We start from the raw sequence: 21,656 nt of genomic DNA on the forward strand, positions 1-21,656 counted from the left end.
TTCCCCCTATGTTGTTTTGGAACTCTTGGGGGGGGGGGCTTATTTAAGGGCAAGAAGTAAGGTCACAAAGGAAATCAAACCCTGATGTGGGTAAATGAAACATGAGGCCTACTGACTTTCTAAAAACATTTTAAATAATATTCTCTAAGGTTTCATTTTATACTGAAGGCAATAGTAATATGTTTTGGAAGATGGTGTAAGGTTTCCATTAAAGGGAGATCATGCTGGCTGGTTTTTGTACCCAAAGAGGGGTTGGGGAGATGGAGTTTGAGCTTATTTAGTAGAGGGAGAAAGCTTTATATATTTTCACCAAGGCCGTAAAATAGTAACTTATGCATTAAACTGTAATTTGCATTTAACGTTTATTTTTACCTTGTATTTTTCTTACATCTGACAAGGAAAGACACAGAGTGACTTTAGATGTCAAAAATATATGTGCAAATGCAGGAAGTACAATGGATTTGTCCTTCTTGTTAGCTCATATCCTTCACTTTGAAGAGAAGGTAGATATATGCGCTCTTTCGTACTCAGATGCATAGGCACTTGCTCATGTTCACTGAGAAACAAAGTGGTGTGGTGGTTAGTGCAGCTCCTGCAAGGGAGTTGGGTCTTGGTGGGGGCAGGGTTATTTGAGAGGCAGTCCAGGAGAGGTAAGTAAAAATCTTTTTTACTTCCCTGTAGGCTGCCTGGTCTCCAATGGGTTTACTTGGCCCTGTACCAGCTCTTTAGCTGCATAAGTCTGAGGTGCACCAGGGGGCCTGTTTGGGTAATAAAAGAGGGATAGAATCTTGGAATGCACTGCTGCTGCCAAGATCCTCACCCTCCCACACTTGGTTTCCACCCTGATCCTCTCCTGAACTGGCCCAGCTGCCAGTGTACCTGCACCAGTGGAATGCCTGGAAGCCATTGGCATGCATGCAGGGCCTCTAGCTGTTGACTGTGGTGAGGCTTTTGTACCACCAGAATGAGTCGTATGCTGACAGATAGCTAGATCTATCCGTGTAAGCCCAGAACAGGATTGGGCAGCGAGTCTCTTAAAGTAACTATTAATACTGTAGGATTGCTATGCAAGAATTCAGATTGATGACTAAGCACAAATTTGACCAACAAGCCAATTCAGCAGTATTACCCTAAGTGTCCATCCTGGAAGAAGACCAATGGACATGATCTTGTGATGTTGGATAATTGAACTGAATAATTTGTTCCTTTTACACTGGGTACCAAGTCTTTAAGGCCTGAAACCACAGAATGATCTCATGAACTGTGAGCTTTGGAAAGTCCCTTGTTCTTGAATAAAGTATGGAAACTGGCAAAAATATCTGAAGTTACAGAAATTGTTGGATTAAGAAGTGACAGAAAACATGTTGAGAGCTCTAGTGTAAATGGTCTCTTTTAATTTATGAGGAGAATGTAAATATGGAGTATTATAAAACTTTTATACACTGTAAATACTTCAAAATTATTTGTATTTCTATTTATTTCTTTCTAAATGAAAAATTTATTGCTCTTGCCTGATAATGTGACAAATTATTAATAGGTTCTAGAGATTAATTTATCTTGTGGTAGATTATGCGCAAGTAGCCTCACTTAACAGTTTACTTGTCTCTGACTCCTTAAACCACATCTTGAGCTTGTGATGAAACTTTGTTAAACTCCAATAGGGTAGATCTTTATTTTTGGCTGAAATTTTCCTTATGGTCATTCAACTTTCTATTTGAAGATTGAGGCTGCACTACTTCCACTATGATTGAAGCAAAAAAAAAAAAAAAAAAAAGATTGTCTTGAATAAGCATCAACTAAACATATCTCCCCAGGCAACTTTGACCCAAGGAATGTTATGGTAGCTGAGTTTAGAATACGGCAAAAGAATAATCCAACATGGCTGAACTTTCAGCTTGCATTCTCAGTATTGAAGTTCTTCAATGATGTACACTAGAGAGCTTCCACGCTTCCTGTTCGTTGTACTCTGTAGGTAGTTGACAGTTTCCAAGGCTGTCCTATGATGTCTTTAATTAAACTGGGATTCTGCTGAAAGGGTTTTTTGTTTTTTTTTTAAAAGATTTACTTAAAGTACTAATGTACTATGAACTTTCGGTGGCGTGTGTGTGTGACAATTCAGTAGGCAAGCCACTGAAAAACTAGCATTCATTTTGAATGAACGTGAAATAGCTCAATTCATATTGCTCAAACAATGTGGTACCATATTCTCAAGTCCCTGTATTAATGGAGAACAGTGATATTCTAGAAATGCAGACTGGAAAAATGAGCCTTGGCTACCTAGAGGATGTGTGGTAAGCACAGTATGAAGAGGATTGCAAATTGCAGGCTCATTGGCAGGGGTACCAAGACTGCTGTGAAATGTTCAGAACCATTTGCACCATTGGTGCTAAAGACTTCCTTTGGAGGAGGAGTTATTTCTTGGAGCAAGAGTCGCAAGCTATGGGCATGTCCCAGAAGACCACCACTCTGGGTGCATACGCAGTGGGACTTCTGTAACGTCTCTTCTGAAAGCAAGAAAGTAGCAGGGGACAAAACAACTGACCTGTGCTTTCATGTCAGTGCCAATAAAAGGAACATTTTCTGTGATTTAAAAAAAAAAAAGTTTTTAAAGTTGTGCCCTAAATGTTCTCTCCATAAGACTTTGTGCTCTGTACCATAGTTTCTTTTCTTTTTTAAAAGATAGTCTTTGTACAACGCTTCAACTGTAATATTCAAGCACCTCCTTTGAAGCAGAGTTTTTGTTCTATATTTTGGTTAAAGCGTTATTTCAGTGAAGTCAGCCAACAGGCTTACAGGGTTTTTTTGGCTCAAGTTCACTAACAGTTTTCTTGGCAGCAGTGTTTCGTTCTGCATCTTTATGTTTCTCTCTCTCTCTCTTTTCACCCCCTCCATCTCTGTTTCCTGACAGAACGATCACCACATAGGCCTATCCTACAAGCTGGCCTACCAGCAAATACGACTGCGGTTGTCGGGGGTGACGCAGAGTTTGTCTGCAAAGTTTACAGTGATGCTCAACCTCATATACAGTGGATAAAACATACCGAAAAGAATGGAAGTAAATATGGGCCAGATGGATTACCGTACCTGAAAGTTTTAAAGGTGAGGGGTGTGTGTGTGTGTGTGTGTGTGTGTGTGTGTGTGTGTGTGTGTGTGAGAGAGAGAGAGAGAGAGAGAGAGAGAGAGAGAGAGAGAGAGAATGTGTCATATTTTAAAATGTTAAATAGGTTGTTGAGTGAGACCATCCATTTTAAAACTGGGATAGAATATGTACAATGACCCAGAAGTTTTTATCTTTGCCAGCCCATAAATATACTGGAATATATAGTTGTCTGTATAAACAAAAGCAAAAGTTATTTTTCTATTTCAGCTTTCAGAAAGGCTTTTACTTCTCGGCAGATAATTTGTTTTATTATTTATTTTTCATCATGGTCTTTTGCTAAAAGAACTGCAATGCCACTATCTTGACATCACTTGAGATTTATTCACTGGCAAAGTGTCCAAAATAAACCAAAGAAAATCTACTCTGTCTTTGATATTGAGAGACTGGGAAAGCATTAAAGGTCCTTCAGTAATGACCGTATTTGCTGCCAAAGGTTGTTGGCAGTGCTGGATTTTCTGAATGTCAAAGATACCAAGATGTCAGCTTTTCACCACTGTGGTGTGGTGAAGTGTCCATAGGGCAATTATTTTAGGGTTGGCAACCATTTTAAAGAATGTCTCATTTGCCTGATTTTTGTTACACAGAAGCAGCTCATTTTAAAGTAGTATTCTCCTATGAAACGAAATAGTGGAGCCAAGAATCTAATGAATTGGCATCCTCAACTGTTTGTTCAGTTACTTTCAGCTGATCTTAAACTGCCCCATCATAATTTGTAAGAAATCTTTGTTGTTGTTTTTTATGTACCATGTTTCAATACCAGTGTTTAAGTTAAATGGAAGACTCCTTTTGAGTGTGTTGGTGGTGGGACCATGTTGGTGTCTACATTTGGGGCAGCAGTTACATTGTTCTCCTATTGGTCTGTTCTAGCATTCAGGGATAAATAGTTCCAATGCTGAAGTGCTGAAACTGTACAATGTGACAGAGGCGGATGCTGGAGAATATATTTGTAAGGTCTCCAATTATATAGGGGAGGCCAACCAGTCTGCCTGGCTCATGGTTCTACCAGATAAAGGTAACAAAGTCTGTTAAAGAAAGCTAGATGTAGAAGCTGGAAAAAAATTGGTGCTTTGGGACTCTGCAGGCAGCTTGTACGATAACTCCATGACCTTGGTGTATTTATAATCCTCTCTTGGAGATGCAACTGGTGTTACTCCAGTAGCCATGGAAAAATTCCCACAAATACTGCGTGTGTATTTTTAGCATCTGTTCTGAAGCTTTTTGTAGTCTCTCTTTTGCTTGGAGGAATTCATTTGTGTTTATATATGTTTGCTCTCTGGATAATCTAGAGCAGTGGTTCTCACCCTTTTTAGCCCGGGACCCATTTCTGAGAATGACAATCTGTCTGGGACCCACCAGAAGTGAAGTCAGCAACCTGGAAGTGATGTCATAGCCAGAAATGACATCATCTAACAGGAAGTGACATCACTGTGATGGCAGAGCTGGAAGTGATGTCAACAAGCAGGAAGTTTTTGTCTAGAAACAAACTGTAAATGACAAGATACAGTATTCCAGCTCAGAAGCTTCTTCCAGTTCTCCCTGCCCTCTCTACCATTGCTATCAAGCAAAAAATAAACCATCTGGAACAAAATATTTGTGTATTTATTTACTACAGTTTTTATTTCTGTCTTTATTTACAAAATCTCAAGCTACTTCTTGTATTGCGCTTGAAACTAACAAACATTAATGTGGCTATTGATACTGTGCTCATCACTAGCCAGAGACACCCTACTCATGCATCCCAATACAAGAAGTAGCTTGAGCTTTTGTAAATAAAGGAAATAAAAACAGTAGTATCCCCCTCAGAAGAAAGATAAGCAGGGACCCTTCCCTTCATCTCCCCCAAGCCTAAGCACGTCTACTCAGAATTGACTCCCATTATTGGCAATGGGGCTTACTTCCAGGTAAGAGTAGACAGAATTGCAGCCTAAGAGAGAAGTAAGAAGAGGGGAAGGGTGCACATCAGAGAAGCGGCTGGGGGAGCAGCACTCTCCCTGGGTGCTTCCCCCCCACATGCCAGGCTTGCCCTCTCTCCTACCCCCCCCTTCCTGGCTGCTCTCTTGGCAGCCAGGTAACCAGGGTTCCCCCCTCACCCCAGCAAAGATATAAAGAGAGCATGTGCTAGCCAAGGCAGGAAAGAATCGTGGCTTCCAGGCAATTTCAGAGAGGGAGAGAGGTTGCGATGCAGTGGACGAGAACGGCAGTGGGGTGGCGGCGGCAGTGATGCTGCTTTCAAAGCAGGCTCACAAGAGGGGACATCACACGGGTCTGCCTTTACTTACCCAAGCCCTGTGTTCAGGTCTCCGCCTACACTCTCCAGCCCAGTCCAGCTGCATTGGGGGGGGGAGCTGCTCTGTTTTGCAACCCCGAGTCAGCCCATCCCATCAAGGCAGCCATGCTGACAAAGGGTGGTGGGAAGAAGCCTGGCTGGCTTGTCCATGTCTCTCCTGGTCCTTCTTTGCCTGCAGTCCAAGCCTGCACTCCGCGATTGGCCCCCCTGAGGGAAGCTTCTAAGTGCAGAGGGAGGTCCAGCTGGAAGGCAGCAGCATGCTTGCTGGGGAAAAGCTTTCTTTGCACATGTGCAAGCCGCTCTTAGTTACATCTCAATGCTGGGAAGCTTAAAATGGCAACACCCAGGCTTTGCCCACTTCCAAAATGGTGCCACCTACGTCTTTTGCCATCTTCCAAGTTGGCTGCTGCCAGTTTTTTGCGACCCACCAGAAATCGGATCACGACCCACCAAGTGGGTTCCGACCCACATTTTGAGAACCACTGATCTAGAGGATTATCATCTGACCAGTCTGCGTCTTCCTCAATTCTGCATTCCCTCTTTGTCTACGTATCTTTAATCACTATTCTGGAAGTCACAGCCACGAGCTGGAATTGGAAAACATGCTGAGTTGTAATTGCATGTGAAATGTATGCTAGATCTTTTTTCCGGTCTGGTAGCAAACTGAATACGAATGCACAGAAGCCCATCTACCTGAGGGTGCTTTATTGATTATTTATCTCCAGAGCAACACAGATACTTTACATGTTTCATCCAGTTTTTCATGAACTTTCTTAATTTTGTGATAAGCTATCATTACATGAAAGTATATTAAATCATCCTTTTGAAATGAAAAGCAAAGCATATATTTGACAGATAAGTCAAATTTGACAGATAAGTGACTTGCTCCCATCTTATTTCATTGAAGTCTTTATTGTACTTTCAGCCCAATCCTATGAAAATCCCTCCCCCTGATGCAGCTGCGCTACTGGAGTGTGCACCATTTTATGGAGGGACAGTCATGGCCGTCTCCTCCTGGTAAGGGAACATTTGTTCCCTTGCCCTGGGGTAAGCCTCTGCTGCCCTGATGGGTCTGCTCAGATTTACACCAGTGATTTTGCTGGCTCAAGTCTGAGTGGACCTGGGCAGGTGGATCAGGGCCAGGAAGGGGGAAGGAATACTAGAAGAGCTACTGCCGCTGAAAACCTCTCCATGTCTGCCCTGTTCCACCCATCCCATTCTGCCTGCCCCCCCTGCCAATTTACTGGCGCCAGGGCTCCTGCATTGGCCAGCGTCGCCCCGCCTACCACCACTCACTTTTTGAGGTGGTGGCCATGCTGCACCGTATTTTGCAATGGCCATACAGTGAGCAACTGGCATGCAAGTTCTAGCAATGCAGCCACCCCGAAGGTTTGGGTTGCTAATTTATGTTATAGTGTTGCATTAAAGCTACTTTACAGCGATTGTTCAGTTTTACATTTGTTTGTTTTTGGCCACTAAAGGAACCTATTGTATACTTTGCTTTACACTTCATAGAGTTAAGAATTGTCACATTCACTACGGAGAAGCTGTAGCAGGAAAATAGACCCAAGCAGTCCTCAGAAGGGCTAGTGGAAGAAGGGCTGCTCTTGGTGGCCCATATCAATTCCATTAATTTCATTGGAGAAGATAAAATGTTTTGACCAAGCCATCACTGGACAAAGTTTTGCAGACTTTGGCCACATACTTACAAATCAAATCCACATAAACCCAGTTTTGTCATAAGTAGACACACCCAGAGAATTGGGCTCAGGTTTGATTTTCATGGCCATGAGACACTTGGTGCCGTGCTTTCCCCTTAGCCTAATAAACATATTTTAGCAAATAATAAATTCTTGGGGCTGCATTTCACCCAAAGTCCAATGAACACATCTCCTTTGGAGGTTTTGTCTTTTAGGTTCCATCTCTTCACCACTTATTTCTAAGCTTTCCTTTTCTTAATTTCAAGGACATCTTTTTAATGTTACAGACTGTCCCTTTTTTGTCGTCAACTTTGTTGTCAAATCTTGCTTTGCGTAAATATAACTTTAAAAATTCAAATGTTTTGTGGGTGAATTTTTCCATGTTGTTTGATTGCATGCTTACGTAGGTGGTGAGTATAGGTTTGGTGAAGGGTGTTGATGTTTCCTTCCTCTCTGAGGTGAGCTGGGATCTATTGGTAATTGCCTTTTGGTTGAAGGCTTTGTGGATGGGATTGCCCCACGGCTGTGCACGGTTGTTTCTTCTGAAGTGCCAAACTCCCCGTGGTTCCACTTCCCATCCACAAGAATTCCTATAATGTCTAGCTTTTCTCTTGCTTCCCTTTTTTTCTAGGCTGCCGGTGTTAACACCACGGACAAAGAGATTGAGGTTCTCTATGTACGGAATGTAACTTTTGAGGATGCTGGGGAGTATACATGCTTGGCGGGTAATTCTATTGGGATATCCTTTCACTCTGCATGGTTGACAGTTCTGCCAGGTATATACTGCTATCTTTCAGTGGTTTCCCCCTCCCCTTCCTGCTTCATTGTTGATTGCTATCAAATTAGCACAGCTTATGTCTCAGAAAATGGGCTTTTAATCTCTTTTAAAAGACTGAAAACAGAATTCTGAGCACTTTTTGACTTAGAAAGGTGCTTTTAAACTTTATTTGAACCATTTTTATTTGTCTTACAGTGCAATCCTATGCATGTCTACTCAGAAGTAAGTGTGTTCAATAGAGCTTACTCCCAGGAAACTGGACATCGGATTGCAGCCTTAATGTGTATTACAGTCTGAAATAAAAAGTCTTTTTGTGACACTCAGTGAGATACCCAAAGTCAAACATCATAAATGTCTCCCTGAGAGGCATTTAGAATTCCTTGAAAAGTTTAAAAATTTTAAAGGGTGGATTTTAAAGTAGCGCGCTTTATCAAAAACCTCAACCCAGTCAAATTTGCCCGGGAGTACTTTTGTATCTGTCAAACTTTGCTGTGCTGAATTGTGAATACGGAAGCAGGTTTTTAAAAAAATATATATATATCTTTGGAATCAACTTGGTGTATCTTTGAATACTGCATGCTCTAAGCAAATGGCTAGTTAATTTGCTTTTTTTCCCCTTCTGCAAAGCATGTCGTCATGCTCAAATTGATGTTGTTTCTGTTTTTAGCAGAAATATACATTAATGTGCTTCATTGCCTTAAAATGTGGCAAAATAAAATAGTTCTAGATGTCTGCACTAATGAAATTTTCTTACTTTTTAACTATAGCTCAACTGCCTTGGCTGGTTTTTATTTTTGTTTGCTTTTGAGGAAACTTGCTGTTTGGTATATGCTAAACCTTAATATTTTAAGACGAAGATTTGGTATCTGCATGTGCCCATTGCAAAATTATGTTGTATTGTGCTGCTGTATGAATTGTTCTCAGGATGTCTTCATAGTGTTTGAGATGGCCCACATTTATTGCCCTATTTAACTATTAACTCCAAAGTACCTTCGTCACTAAACAGGCAGTTCTTGTTTCAGGCTGCTGCGCTGCTACCTCTGCTTCCAGTGTTCTTTCCATTTTTGCAAGTGCTTAAACACCACTCTTAATCAATTTGCTTGAATGAAATCTCTTATTAACGCAAGATCATCAGAAAAACATCAGAACCCATTGTGATGCCCACTGCTTTCTTAGTGGCTAGTGAAGGCTGATTGTCATTACTATAATTATAGTGAGGTGGAATGTTTTGGGATGGAAAGTAACCATCCTGATAGTGATTTCAAACTGGAAATACCTCTTAATACTTATCACAAAACAGAAGCCTTAAAAAAAAGAAGTCAAACTTGCCATTCTGCAGTCTTGCAGAAGCGAAAACATTTTGAGCCTTTTCACAAGCCTGAGTTTGCAGTGACTCTTAACCAGTGTGTGATTGCAGATATGACGAGACACCGTGGACATAGTTATAAGAATCCACCCTCAGTCTACAATTTTCAAAGTTGCTAAAAGATAATTTGGAACGCAACTCCTGCTGAGTTTTAGAGAGTGTGGCATTTTTGTGATTCCTGGCCTAAATGAAAGAGAATACTTGTCATATTAGAGTGTCTTGGCCTGACTCTCTGTAGAAGTATTTGGATGCTTAAGCCCAGCTAGTTCATGCCTACACTTTGTTATGCTTTAGTGTCCCATAAGCCTTGCTTTTCAGCTAGCTAATTCAGTGCTTGTTTGCCTTTCATTGTGTGTTCAGGTGGCTCATAGAGTTAAATACAATGCTCTTTAAAAATTATTTTACTAAACCTGTCATTTGCTGCAGGCCAAAGATGGGGAGATTGAGATAAATATTGATTCATCTGGAGTGAATTATGTGCCCATTTTCCTGTCTCAAGCTGCTTGGCTAAAGAGGAAAAATAGAATGAATAGAAAAAGTGATCACAGGCGTAATTCAAACGTGTAGTCTTTAATTTTCAAGTTAAATAGGATCAGCTATTAACACTGTAGTGATTTTGTGCAGAAGTAACTTGAAAAGCAGAATTCATGAGGCAACGCTCAGCTTAAGACAATTATCTGAAAAGAGTTTGCATAGCAGGCCTTTCCATGCAACTATTTAAACACAGTGGATATTCCATATCTCATATACCTAGTTTTGATAGTTTTTTTAAAGATGTGATACACTACCATGTTGTTTGATATCCTGTGCTATTGATTGTTTTGCTCTCTGGTATAACTGTTCCTCCTTCAAACTTGCACTCTAGCTCCAGTAGAAGACAGACCGTATCCAACATCCCCAGACTACCTGGAGATAGCCATTTACTGCGTAGGGGTTTTCCTCATTGCCTGCATGGTGGTGACAGTTGTCCTGTGTCACATGAGATCCACCACCAAGAAGCCGGATTTCAGTAGCCAGCCTGCCGTGCACAAGTTGACTAAACGAATTCCTCTGCGCAGACAGGTAACAGAAAGTAGATAAAGAGTTTAAAAAACATACTGCCCCCCCCTTGAAAAACAAGCCAGCAGATCCTTCTGTATCAGGTTCAGTGTAGATTAAAATGGCATTTGATTGGTAAAATGAGAGTTCAGCAGCTCAACTTTGCTTAATTTCCACAAGTCCCTGATTTGCAAGCCATGAGATTCAAGAATGCTGTAGTGAACAGTGGCAAAGGAAGAACTCACTGCAGAGGCTCGGAGACACCCTGCTCTTCCACTAGTTTGTGACTGTAGAGCAAAGTTATTCTGTTTAACGTGCAGTTAAGACTATTCAGGTTGTATTCTTCCATGATTTGGCCAGTGAGCTACCAGCTCAAATAAAGTGCTAGCTTTAGGGCTGCTGTAAATTATTAGCTGAAAATTGTCTAAGCTGTAAAGTGGAGAAAGAAATTAAATTCCCTATGCAAAGTCAAAGCAGGCTTTGGAGTGTGATAGAATGGTTAAAAAGGCAAACAGACACACCAGGAAAAGTTCCAGGTCCCTTCCTTTGAGTCGAAGACTATCAAATTAGCTGGTGCCACAGGCAAAGGTGTGGAGGGCGGGACACATAGTCTTCACCTAAACAGAAATAATCTAGTTTGCTAAAGGATCTTGACACACAACACGTGCCACAAGGAAGGATGGGGTTTTTCCCCCTTCCATTTCTTTCCTCTCTACTACTCCAGCAGCCTTGTGCAAAGTTTGTGCAAAGAGAGTTGAGAGTGTATGTCTGGTCCCATAGAGGAATTGCATTTAACAATATATATATTTTGTTGTTTGTGAATGTTGTGATCCTGCATTATTTTGGATAGTGAAATCTCACAGATCATATGAACTGTACTAAAATTTGATTGGATAAGATATTCTGTTAAAAAAAGGTCACCTTTACGACCACTACCACAATGATAGAAGAAAGGTGTACTTTTGTTTATAAGTTGTTTTTGAATAGGGTGGGAAAGAGAAACAGATGGAGATAATGTGACAAAAATAGTTTTTTTTCTCTTACAAAGCTAAAATGAATTATTTCAGTCTTTAAAGAGGCATTTTAGAGAAAAGTGGTGGTACAAACTGGAATGCTGCCTGGCGCTACTTTGAGTCTGCTGCCTCTGCACATTTACAATTTTTTAAGCCCATTTTTGCCCGGCCATAGGTGTACACATTTGGTCCCTGTTGCATATATGCAACATTGGGCAGAAATGGCTTAAAGCAGTCACTTCACTGTTCTTCTCATGCACTTTCCCCATTGCAGCAGTGCAGGACTTCTGGTTTGATTTAAAGAGACCATGCTAATGATGTAGCTCCTTCGTTCGCGTGGTCCCTGCAGATCAAAGCCCTGCACTTCCATGTTTGAAGAAATGGCACCGCGAGCAAAGTAAGAAAGCAAGCGATCCACTTTCTGCTCGCTTTTAGCAGGCAGAAAGCAGATCAGTGTGGAATGCATTCGTGGCTGGCTGGAGGAGGTGGTGGCAGTGGGAAGGGGGAAAGCACTGCTGCCCTCTGACCTCCATGCAGTCTGCCACTGATGCAACCCAAATCACCTCACTATAGGGATGAACTTTTCCTGCTGAAATGTATACGGCTTGTGAGTTGCCACTTTCACAGAAGCTATTTTTTGGTGAATTACTTTGCAGCTGCATTACCTGAGACCGAGGTAGCCTCAAATAATAAATCTATAATGAGTTTATTAGATACATTGGCAATATGCATCAATATTTTTTAAAAAATGTACTGTAGTTTCTAACTTTGACTCATCATTGAAAATGTGAAGATTTTGGAGAGCATACCAGAAAGTGCAAACCTGTTAAGCAAGTCACCATGACTTTGTCGTAGATCATCAGTTGCCAAACCAGCTCAGGTTCTCGCATTCTGTCCACCCTCAAGGTTATATTTAAATGTTTACCATTTTATGCCATGGAGAGTCAAAAGGGAGAGAGAAAAACAAACTGTAATTTGATGTGTGGTATCTCAGGTAGGGGCATTTTCTGTCTCCAGCTTTTCTTTCTAAATTTATATTTCAACGTTTAGAAATGTTTGGGGAGGGCTTAATTTAGAATTGTAATTGCTAGGAGGTCTCTGCACAAGGTTTTGTACAGATCCCTATCAAAATATGTGTGTTCAATGCAAATAAGACTTTCAAGAATTGAATATAAGTTGGTACATAATTAATGGGAATGTGCTTTCTGATCATTTTTAATGTCACTGGTGAGTTTTTCTTTGGATTTAAATTGCAATAATTTTTAGTACTGTAATCCTTGGTACGTGAAAATTAAAAAAAGAAAAAAAAACCTAAATGAACAATATCAGGAAAGAAATCTGGACTAAAAAAATTAAGGGAACTGCATTTTTATTTTGCAGGTTATTTTCCACTAATAAAAATATTCAGTTCTCCCCCCCCCCCTCATCTAAGCAGGTTTAACTGAATTTTGCAATATTTTCAAACGTGCTGCAGAAGTCTTTCGTGGATAGGACTCTGTTGACTATGCCAAAGTAATACTACGCGTAGTTGACTGCAGAGTTTTGGGAACTTTATGAACTGATGTGTAATGATAACTCTCAACTCATCTAATATCAGTGCTTATTTATATATACTAGGTTATGCGTAAATATTGGCCTTATTTGCTTGATGACATATCACACTTCATTGGGAACCTCTCCGAAGTTGGCATTTTACTCATCAAGTAATGTTGTTCGTTGTTCGTAAACAGAAGATGTTATTCGTTGTTGTAAACAGAAGGTGTGTTGAAATGCTGTTCATTATAGGTGTGATGAATTTCCACCTGCTAGGCTGCATTGATAGGCACATTTGTCTAATGCTATAGTTTAGCAGCTCAATCCTACCTAACTCCCTGCATGGTGATACAGTGATGCTAATGTGGCTTCCGCTTTATCCCTTGAGGGAGTTTTGACATCTGGAGGTGTCATTGTGGGAACATTGGGTAAGCCCCCTCTGCCATCATGGATGAACGTGGACCTGCACCACTTCATGTTGACTGGTGAAGGCGGATCAGGCCAGGGAAGGGGGTTAGGATTTGGCAAGCACCAATGCCGCTGTATCTGACCCCTTCCCAGGCCTGATCTGCCTTCCCCACCCTATCAGTCTTCCTGTTCTATCCATCCCTGTCCTGCCACCCTCCGAATCCCTGCACAGTCTTACTGTTGGCAGCGGGTACCTGGTGATCATAATTGTGCGGACCTGGTTGCTTGTGGCAGTGGCCATGCCCACGAGCACTGTCACGCTTGTGTCAGCAGTAAAGCTGTTTATGCCGCTGGAATGCTTGTTCTGGTGGCGTAAACAGCCCAACAGTGTTGTTTAGATTCTGCATCCCCTACCTCTTTCTCTTCAGGATTTCTTCAGCTGAAAGTGAATGTTGACCAATATTATTTCTTTGTGGGAGGCTTACGTTTTGGGCTTTGCTTATGCTGCGTATCTGACTGATCACCATATTTGACATTAGAGAGAAATTTTCTGCCAGGTCAGATTGACTGTTTGTATTTGGCTACCTTTCAGCCATGTATCTCTTTTCTGCTTGTGCCATACTGTCACAGTACAGATGGCTTGAGGCAGGGAGTGAAGCCCTGTCTTATGGTAGTGAAGTGGGGTGGATGGGTTCTTCCACTACTGTGGTTCTAAGACTAAACAGAAAGGCATGGTGGTGATTCGCCCATTGTCTATATAATGCTGGATATAACACAAAGATGTGAACACATGTAAAACATCACATTACTTTATGCAGTAATCAAGCCCTTTGGGACTTGGAAAGACTTCCAAACCTTTCAACTGAGTTTTAGAGACAGAAAGTCACTAGATACTGGGGTATAGACCAGATGTTCTGTGATTTAGGAACATGAGAAACTGTCTTATGCTTAGCTGGACAGTTGCTCTATCCCCTTCAATATTTGTCAGCACTGTCTGGCAGTAGCTCCCCAAGGTTTCAGAGAATTATCTTTTCTAACCTTGCTTGAAGTTGCTGAAGATTAAACCTGGGACCTTCAGCATGCAAAGCACCTGGTCCACCACTGAGTTTTGGCCACTCCCTTTTGTTTTACACGCTATTTTACATTCTTTAACATAAAGAATTGCATTTTTACATTTATTTTACATAAATTAAGGCCCTCAAAATGTAGAATCCAAGGACCTCTCATTTGCCCCTAAGCAGGGCCATCCTTTAGGACACCAAAGCACAACATTAATTTTGAAACGTAAGGACAGGATTTCTGTGACATGGAATCAAATTAGCAGAAGGCATCAAGAGAGGTGTGGCTATTAGAGAGAAAGAAGGAGAAGGCCAAAAGGCAAATAGGGAGTACATGAATGTCAAGAGTAACGTTTGCTGACATTATACCCGAAGGACAGTTATCTTGCACTGTATGTTTGTTAAATATCCCTTAATCAGTTGTACAACAAGCTCTTATCTAGTTTAAATACGTGGGATGTTAAAAGTGTGTGGGAGTATGTACGTATGTGTGTAATATGCATGCATACTCACACATAAATGTCTTGAAAAATGTCATTCTCTACTATAGAGAGTTTTACAACCCAGGCCCACTTAGAAGGAGGGGATGTGTTTCAGTTTCTGGATAAAAGGTTATGGGGCTGTGGAATGAAAGCATCAAGATGACCTGAACACATGGTGTTAACAGAGAAGCGCCATTGGTATATAATACATCTGTCAGTAGTCAGACCATGAAACATCATAAACTCAGCACTCATAATACTAAGGGCAGTTATCCCAAGTTGTTTGTTTCTTAAATCCTCCTTCATCCGTTGTTTCTTCCTGTGCCAGTAAAAAAGGCCTTACTTTCATCGTTTGGCTTAGAGATGCATAATGCTACTATATTATAGAACTGCATTATAGACAGCATTTTAAAAGTAACTCAGCCTTGCAATGCGCACTATGTTATGTGAAACTAGAAACATTATTTTCTATATTGCAGATTTTTGAGTGGATGGCATTTCAGTGTTCAGTGAACCCCTGCTAATTGGGTAAGAGGCACTTTTTCAAGTGGGTGCTCCTTTTTTTAGCAGGGGGAGAGTAACTGGCCCACCTCCCCCCAGCAGTGTCTGTTCTAGTGGCTGTCTGCTGGTATTCATTTGCATCTTTTTAGATTGTGAGCCCTTTTGGGACAGGGAGCCATTTAGTTATTTGATTTTTCTCTGTAAACCGCTTTGTGAACTTTTAGTTGAAAAGCGGTATATAAATACTGTTAATAATAATCATTCTTATATTTGTAAAAGCATATGAGAATATTCCCCAGTAGGATCATCTGTAAATTTCTGGTAGCTTTTGGAGTGCTTATGTCTGTTACTTCATGTTTTGAGCCACTACCACTGATAAACTGTAAGCACTGTAAGGAAATCTGCTCCTATTTTCATTGTTTCAATACATTTTTATGCTAAAGTTATAAAAAAACAAACCAAGAGCAGCAGCAGCAACAACAAAAAAATAATAATGGCTTCCAGAGGGCAAGGCTACTTATATTTTCAGTTCCTTCTACTCCTAAATGTAACTGTTTAGTTTTTGTACATTAAGGGGTAGAGTTTCATACTTTTTGCTGTAAATCTGAAAGAGTTAGAAAAACAGAGAGTGTTTTGTTTAACAGGCATGTGTTACTGGGTTACTTGAACAGGCCTTTTTTGTTGAGGTATGCTGTATTTTTTTCTGTCAAGACTTAGTTGTATTTCTGAGGTTTTTTTTTTTTTAATTTGGAAAATTGGGTAGTAAATCTATGTTTATCAGTTCAGTTAAGACACAGAGAATGCAGAATATTCTTCCTTGCTTTTACGCATATGTTCCGTAGCATTAAGGCAGTGGTACTCAAACTTTTCCGGCCAGTGGCTCCCTTGATCTCCTTGGCTGTTGTCCATGACTCCCCATCATGTTCCTGAGGGCTGGAAGTGACATCATTAAACAGGAAGTGGCCAGAAATTTTAACTATATTAAATATATTAAATATAATATAATATTATATTTATTATAATATAATATAATATTAAATATTAAACATATATTAACTATATTAATATTAATTATATTAATCATATCATTAATTAAATGCAGATCTTAAAAATACATTATTAATACACAGCAATATACATACTTTATAAATGATCAGCTGCTGATCACTGTTGGAGACAGGATGCTGGAGTAGGTAGATTTTGTCTGGTCCAGGAGGACTCATTTTTTTCAACTTTGTAAGCATACCAATAGAATTGTTTTATCAAATGAACTTTGTGAATGACCAGTCTGACCAACATTACACACACACACCCCTGTGGACCCCAGTCCAACTAGTCATTTTTCCCATTCTCCTTGGATAGGATTGAACCCTTTATTAATTGAATGAAATTAAATTTTTCCAGCAGCTGGTGGGAAAAACAAAAATAGACCATGAAAATATATCAGAGCTGATAAGGGTTTGGTTAGGAAGCTGATTTGTCTCCTATACTAGGAGATGCACAGCTCAAGCCTATGCATGTCTACTCAGAAGTAAGTCCCTTTAGAGTCAATGGGGCTTACTCCCAGGAAAGTGTGGATAGGATTGGGCTGGCAATCACTTCATCAATGGCTGATAAGTATTCCCTTCAAATAGCAAGATTCATCACTTTGAAAATAGAGCCTTTCCTCTTCAGTCAAACAAGAAGATTAATAAATCACTTTCAAAACAGTACCCTTTTTCTGCTCCTGGCCAAGTAAAGTGTGTGCTTGTCTCTCCCCCTCCTTTGCCAACTGCATGGAAACAACTTTAAGACCCCTGGTGACTGGTAAAATAGGAAGTGTTTTATTTGGGGAGGGGGAGGAAAGCGGGAAAGTTTGGAGATCGAAAGGGGGGAGTGGAAGAGGGAAGAGGTTGAAAAGAGAGATTTCACTTTGATGAGAAGCGATCCCAGGCTGGGAACTAGGAACCAACCAGACAAGGATCAGCCAGGGTTAAGGACTGCAAGCTGAGCATGCTCGGTACTTGCCAGATGGGGGTTGAAGAGCTTTGCAAACAACATGCAGTGAACACAGAAGGTGGCAGCCTCGGAGTGGAGGGAGAAGGGATGGGGCGGCAGCAGCTACTCTCGCAGCTGAGCAACTCCTCTTTCTTCTGCTTTTAAAAAAAGTGCAGATGATGGGCAGAAGACAGGCTCGTATTCTGCCCAGGGGTGTGACAGTATCGCTGCGAGAGGATATCCCGCGCCTCCCCTTTGAGTTCCTGGTGGCTCCCTAAAGAGCCGCGCCGCACAGTTTGAATAACACTTCATTAAGGAGTAAATGACCCATATACCTTTGAACAGGGCTTATGAAAGAATTAGATCAGGTAACATTTAGAAACCATTGTGATAGATTGATGGTATGTTACAGGTTAGAAGCAGACTGCCAAAGGACATAATTTTTGGTATGCTTGTGGGCTTATCTTGTTCTGCTGGCACGTGCTGGAGGACTCCAGCCTTCCCGCTGGCATGCTGGCTCTCTGAGCTGCCTCAAAGTGCTTTATGGCACTTTTGTGGCATCCCGAGCTGGCAGAATGTGCGTTCCACTGCCACAGGCCTTGGTTAGGATTGGGCCATTAACGTAACATATGTTTCCAAAAACCACTTGCCTAGGGATAGTTTCTTTAGGAGCGTATTTAGGTAACATAACTCCAGTCCTCCAGATTTCAAGTACAGCACACACATTCCCACCCACACCACAATTGAGAACAGATTCAGAGCCCTTACTACAGATTTCACTACTGTTGTAAAGTTACAAGTATTTGTAACAGTTGTAGTTGTAGCCTCCCCCTGCCCAGTTTGTGATATTTCCTCCATTTACCCCTTTAGAAGGACAGTAACAGCCTTCCTGTTTCGCTCGGTCTTTGAACAGAAAGTAGCTGCCCAACGTATTAATTAAAGACCCAATCCAGTCCAACTTTCCAGTGCTGATGCAGCCATAATGCAACCCTGAGATAAGGGAGCAAATATTCCCTTACCTTGAGGGGAGCTCAGTGACTGCTGCTTCCCCCACTGCAGGATGCAGTATACGCCTCATTGGCACGACTGCATCAGTGCTGGAAAGTTGAAAAGGATTGGGTCTGAAGTCTCCTGGATTACTTGCTGATAGTTTTACACTAGTGTTTGTGTAGTTGTTTTATTTATACTTTAGTTTTATTGTTTATAATTGTTGCTTGTAACTTTGAGGCCTGTTGGTCAAAATAGGATAGAGATCTGAACTCTCAGCAAGTGAAGATCAGACTAGAACTGTTTTGACTTGAAAGTTTCAGTGGATTCCAAATGCTAATATGAATTTTGCTATCTCCAAGGTAGATTCTAATGTTACATCTCAGCAGTGAATAACCAAGTATAAAGTACACTTGCCTATCATCAAGTCTGATCGTGTCACTACTTCTGAATACTTGCAAGGGATGTGCCACGTTTTATGTGTCTGTTCTTCAGAATTGACACAAGATGCATCTACTTTGTCCTTGGATATTCTTACCAGTTACAATTTATAATGTATGAATAAGTTGATTTGCCTAATACTTCTAGTTGACTTTATATGTAATGTCTTATGACATCTGACAAAACTGTTCAGAAGATACAAGTGGAACATGCGAAGATCCACAGTTGTAAAGCCTCTTAAACCACTTAGGAGGACCAGCAGTGATTTGGGAACAGAAATTAAACCACCAGAGCATATCTAAATCTTGCAGATGGTCTGATAATAACACATGCCCCCGATGCAGTTTTACGCAAGCTGCATTTAAAACACTTCTCCAGGTTTTTGCTGTAGAAAATGTCCTTCACATCTCCTTAGTTAACGGCTTTTACCTCCCCCCCATGCCTCTAAAGCCTAAAAGTAATGTCACTTCATTGGAGCAGATGTTTTCTGCGCTTTTAACATATGGAGCCCTTCTCAGGAAAGTTGCCAGTTATGGAAGAGGTTGACAGTATCTTGGAGAGAAGATAGCTATGTGCGGAGAGGAATGAGATGTGCACACATGTATGACAGAACGTGGAAGCAAAATAGCAAAAAGAAAGAAGTCCTTCATTATAATTTATTTTTTTCTGTAGACAAATAATGCTAAGGACCACAGTTATAGAAAATGAAATAAATCTGTGGAAACTGGAAATCCCTAAAAGCATTCTAAAGGATTTTTTCTTTTCTGTCTCTCAGTGGAAGAAGTGTGTGTGTGTGTTTTAAGGTGGGGGCTGGGCCCAGAAGGCCTTTCTGGATCCTGGGCCAACTTGTACTGCTATACTCTTTTCCTATGGACAGACTTTTATAGTCCTTTAGGTTCCATAATATTGAGCTCTGTTCCAATGAATCAATCATGACTACATTACCTATGAGACTGGCCTGTTCCTTTATTCATTGGTTATGCTGACTATTTCCTATAGAATGGATTAATCCTGTGTATGTAGTCTTCTGTATTATATTTACACAAAGGACTGGGTTGATGATATAGTTAACTGCGTGAACAAAACATACAGACTTTGACTGAAAAAGAAAAGACTTGGCAAAGTTGTGCCCAATTTTTCCCCTAACATTATTATGTGTAACACGGTACAGTAATGGATTTGTAATTTATTGTAGGTTTAATCATGCTTGATCCTAGTAAAACCACAAGCCAGTCTTCTCTGTTTAGGAAAACAAATGATAGAACTTTTGAGATAAGTGTTAGTAAATTGATACCGCAGTGATGAAATGAACAACTTTTCATGCACTTTCCAGTGTGGATGAGGTTTTGCATAAGGAATTTGCATTTGTACTGAAACGGGTCAGAGTGCAGCACTCTTAAAAACAAGTGCTGACTGTGAGGGAATGGACTAAAATCATTCACTAGTAGTCCAAGTTGCTGTTTCCCTCACTCAGAGAAAAAGGGTTGGACTGATTTTTGTCCAGGTTAGTGCTGTAATGAGTGCTTGCCAGGTTTTGATTCATATTGCAAATTCTCATGCAGTCTTCTCGCTTGTGAGGTTCATTGGTGCTTAAAACATGATGATGATCCTTGTACTTTGCCACCTCCTTTTTTGTAGAAACACAAGAAGCTGCCATATACCCACTGGTCCATCTAAGAACATAAGAACAGCCCCACTGGATCAGGCCATAGGCCCATCTAGTCCAGCTTCCTGTATCTCACAGCGGCCCACCAAATGCCCCAGGGAGCACACCAGATAACAAGAGACCTCATCCTGGTGCCCTCCCCTACATCTGGCATTCTGACTTAACCCATTTCTAAAATCAGGAGGTTGCGCATACACATCATGGCTTGTACCCCATAATGGATTTTTCCTCCAGAAACGCGTCCAATCCCCTTTTAAAGGCATCTAGGCTAGACGCCAGCACCACATCCTGTGGCAAGGAGTTCCACAGACCGACCACACGCTGAGTAAAGAAATATTTTCTTTTGTCTGTCCTAACCCGCCCAACACTCAATTTTAGTGGAAGTCCCCTGGTTCTGGTATTATGTGAGAGTGTAAAGAGCATCTCCCTATCCACTCTGTCCATCCCCTGCATAATTTTGTATGTCTCAATCATGTCCCCCCTCAAGCGTCTCTTTTCTAGGCTGAAGAGGCCCAAACGCCGTAGCCTTTCCTCATAAGGAAGGTGCCCCAGCCCCGTAATCATCTTAGTCGCTCTCTTTTGCACCTTTTCCATTTCCACTATGTCTTTTTTGAGATGCGGCGACCAGAACTGGACACAATACTCCAGGTGTGGCCTTACCATAGATTTGTACAAAGGCATTATAATACTAGCCGTTTTGTTCTCAATACCCTTCCTAATGATCCCAAGCATAGAATTGGCCTTCTTCACTGCCGCCGCACATTGGGTCGACACTTTCATCGACCTGTCCACCACCACCCCAAGATCTCTCTCCTGATCTGTCACAGGCAGCTCAGAACCCATCAGCCTATATCTAAAGTTTTGATTTTTTGCCCCAATGTGCATGACTTTACACTTACTGACATTGAAGCGCATCTGCCATTTTGCTGCCCATTCTGCCAATCTGGAGAGATCCTTCTGGAGCTCCTCACAATCACTTCTGGTCTTTACCACTCGGAAAAGTTTGGTGTCGTCTGCAAACTTAGCCACTTCACTGCTCAACCCTGTCTCCAGGTCATTTATGAAGAGGTTGAAGAGCACCGGTCCCAGGACAGATCCTTGGGGCACACCGCTTTTCACCTCTCTCCATTGTGAAAATTGCCCATTGACACCCACTCTCTGCTTCCTGGCCTCCAACCAGTTCTCAATCCACGAGAGGACCTGTCCTCTAATTCCCTCAATCTAACTCATTGTTGTCTACATTGATGGGCAATAGCATGCC

The 21,656-nt window shown here is 41.2% G+C and overlaps 1 protein-coding gene across 1 annotated transcript in view; it reads left to right on the forward strand.

The window, feature by feature from the left end:
- Nucleotides 1-21,656, forward strand: part of FGFR2 (fibroblast growth factor receptor 2) — a 139,211-nt gene that overhangs the window by 88,339 nt on the left and 29,216 nt on the right. The window contains exons 7-9 of the mRNA XM_066621940.1: nt 2,909-3,099; nt 7,779-7,923; nt 10,157-10,353. Coding sequence (XP_066478037.1) covers nt 2,909-3,099; nt 7,779-7,923; nt 10,157-10,353 — 533 coding nt within the window. The remainder of the gene's footprint in view (nt 1-2,908; nt 3,100-7,778; nt 7,924-10,156; nt 10,354-21,656) is intronic.

This window comes from Tiliqua scincoides, chromosome 3 (assembly GCF_035046505.1).
Source record: "Tiliqua scincoides isolate rTilSci1 chromosome 3, rTilSci1.hap2, whole genome shotgun sequence".
Taxonomy (NCBI): domain Eukaryota; kingdom Metazoa; phylum Chordata; class Lepidosauria; order Squamata; family Scincidae; genus Tiliqua; species Tiliqua scincoides.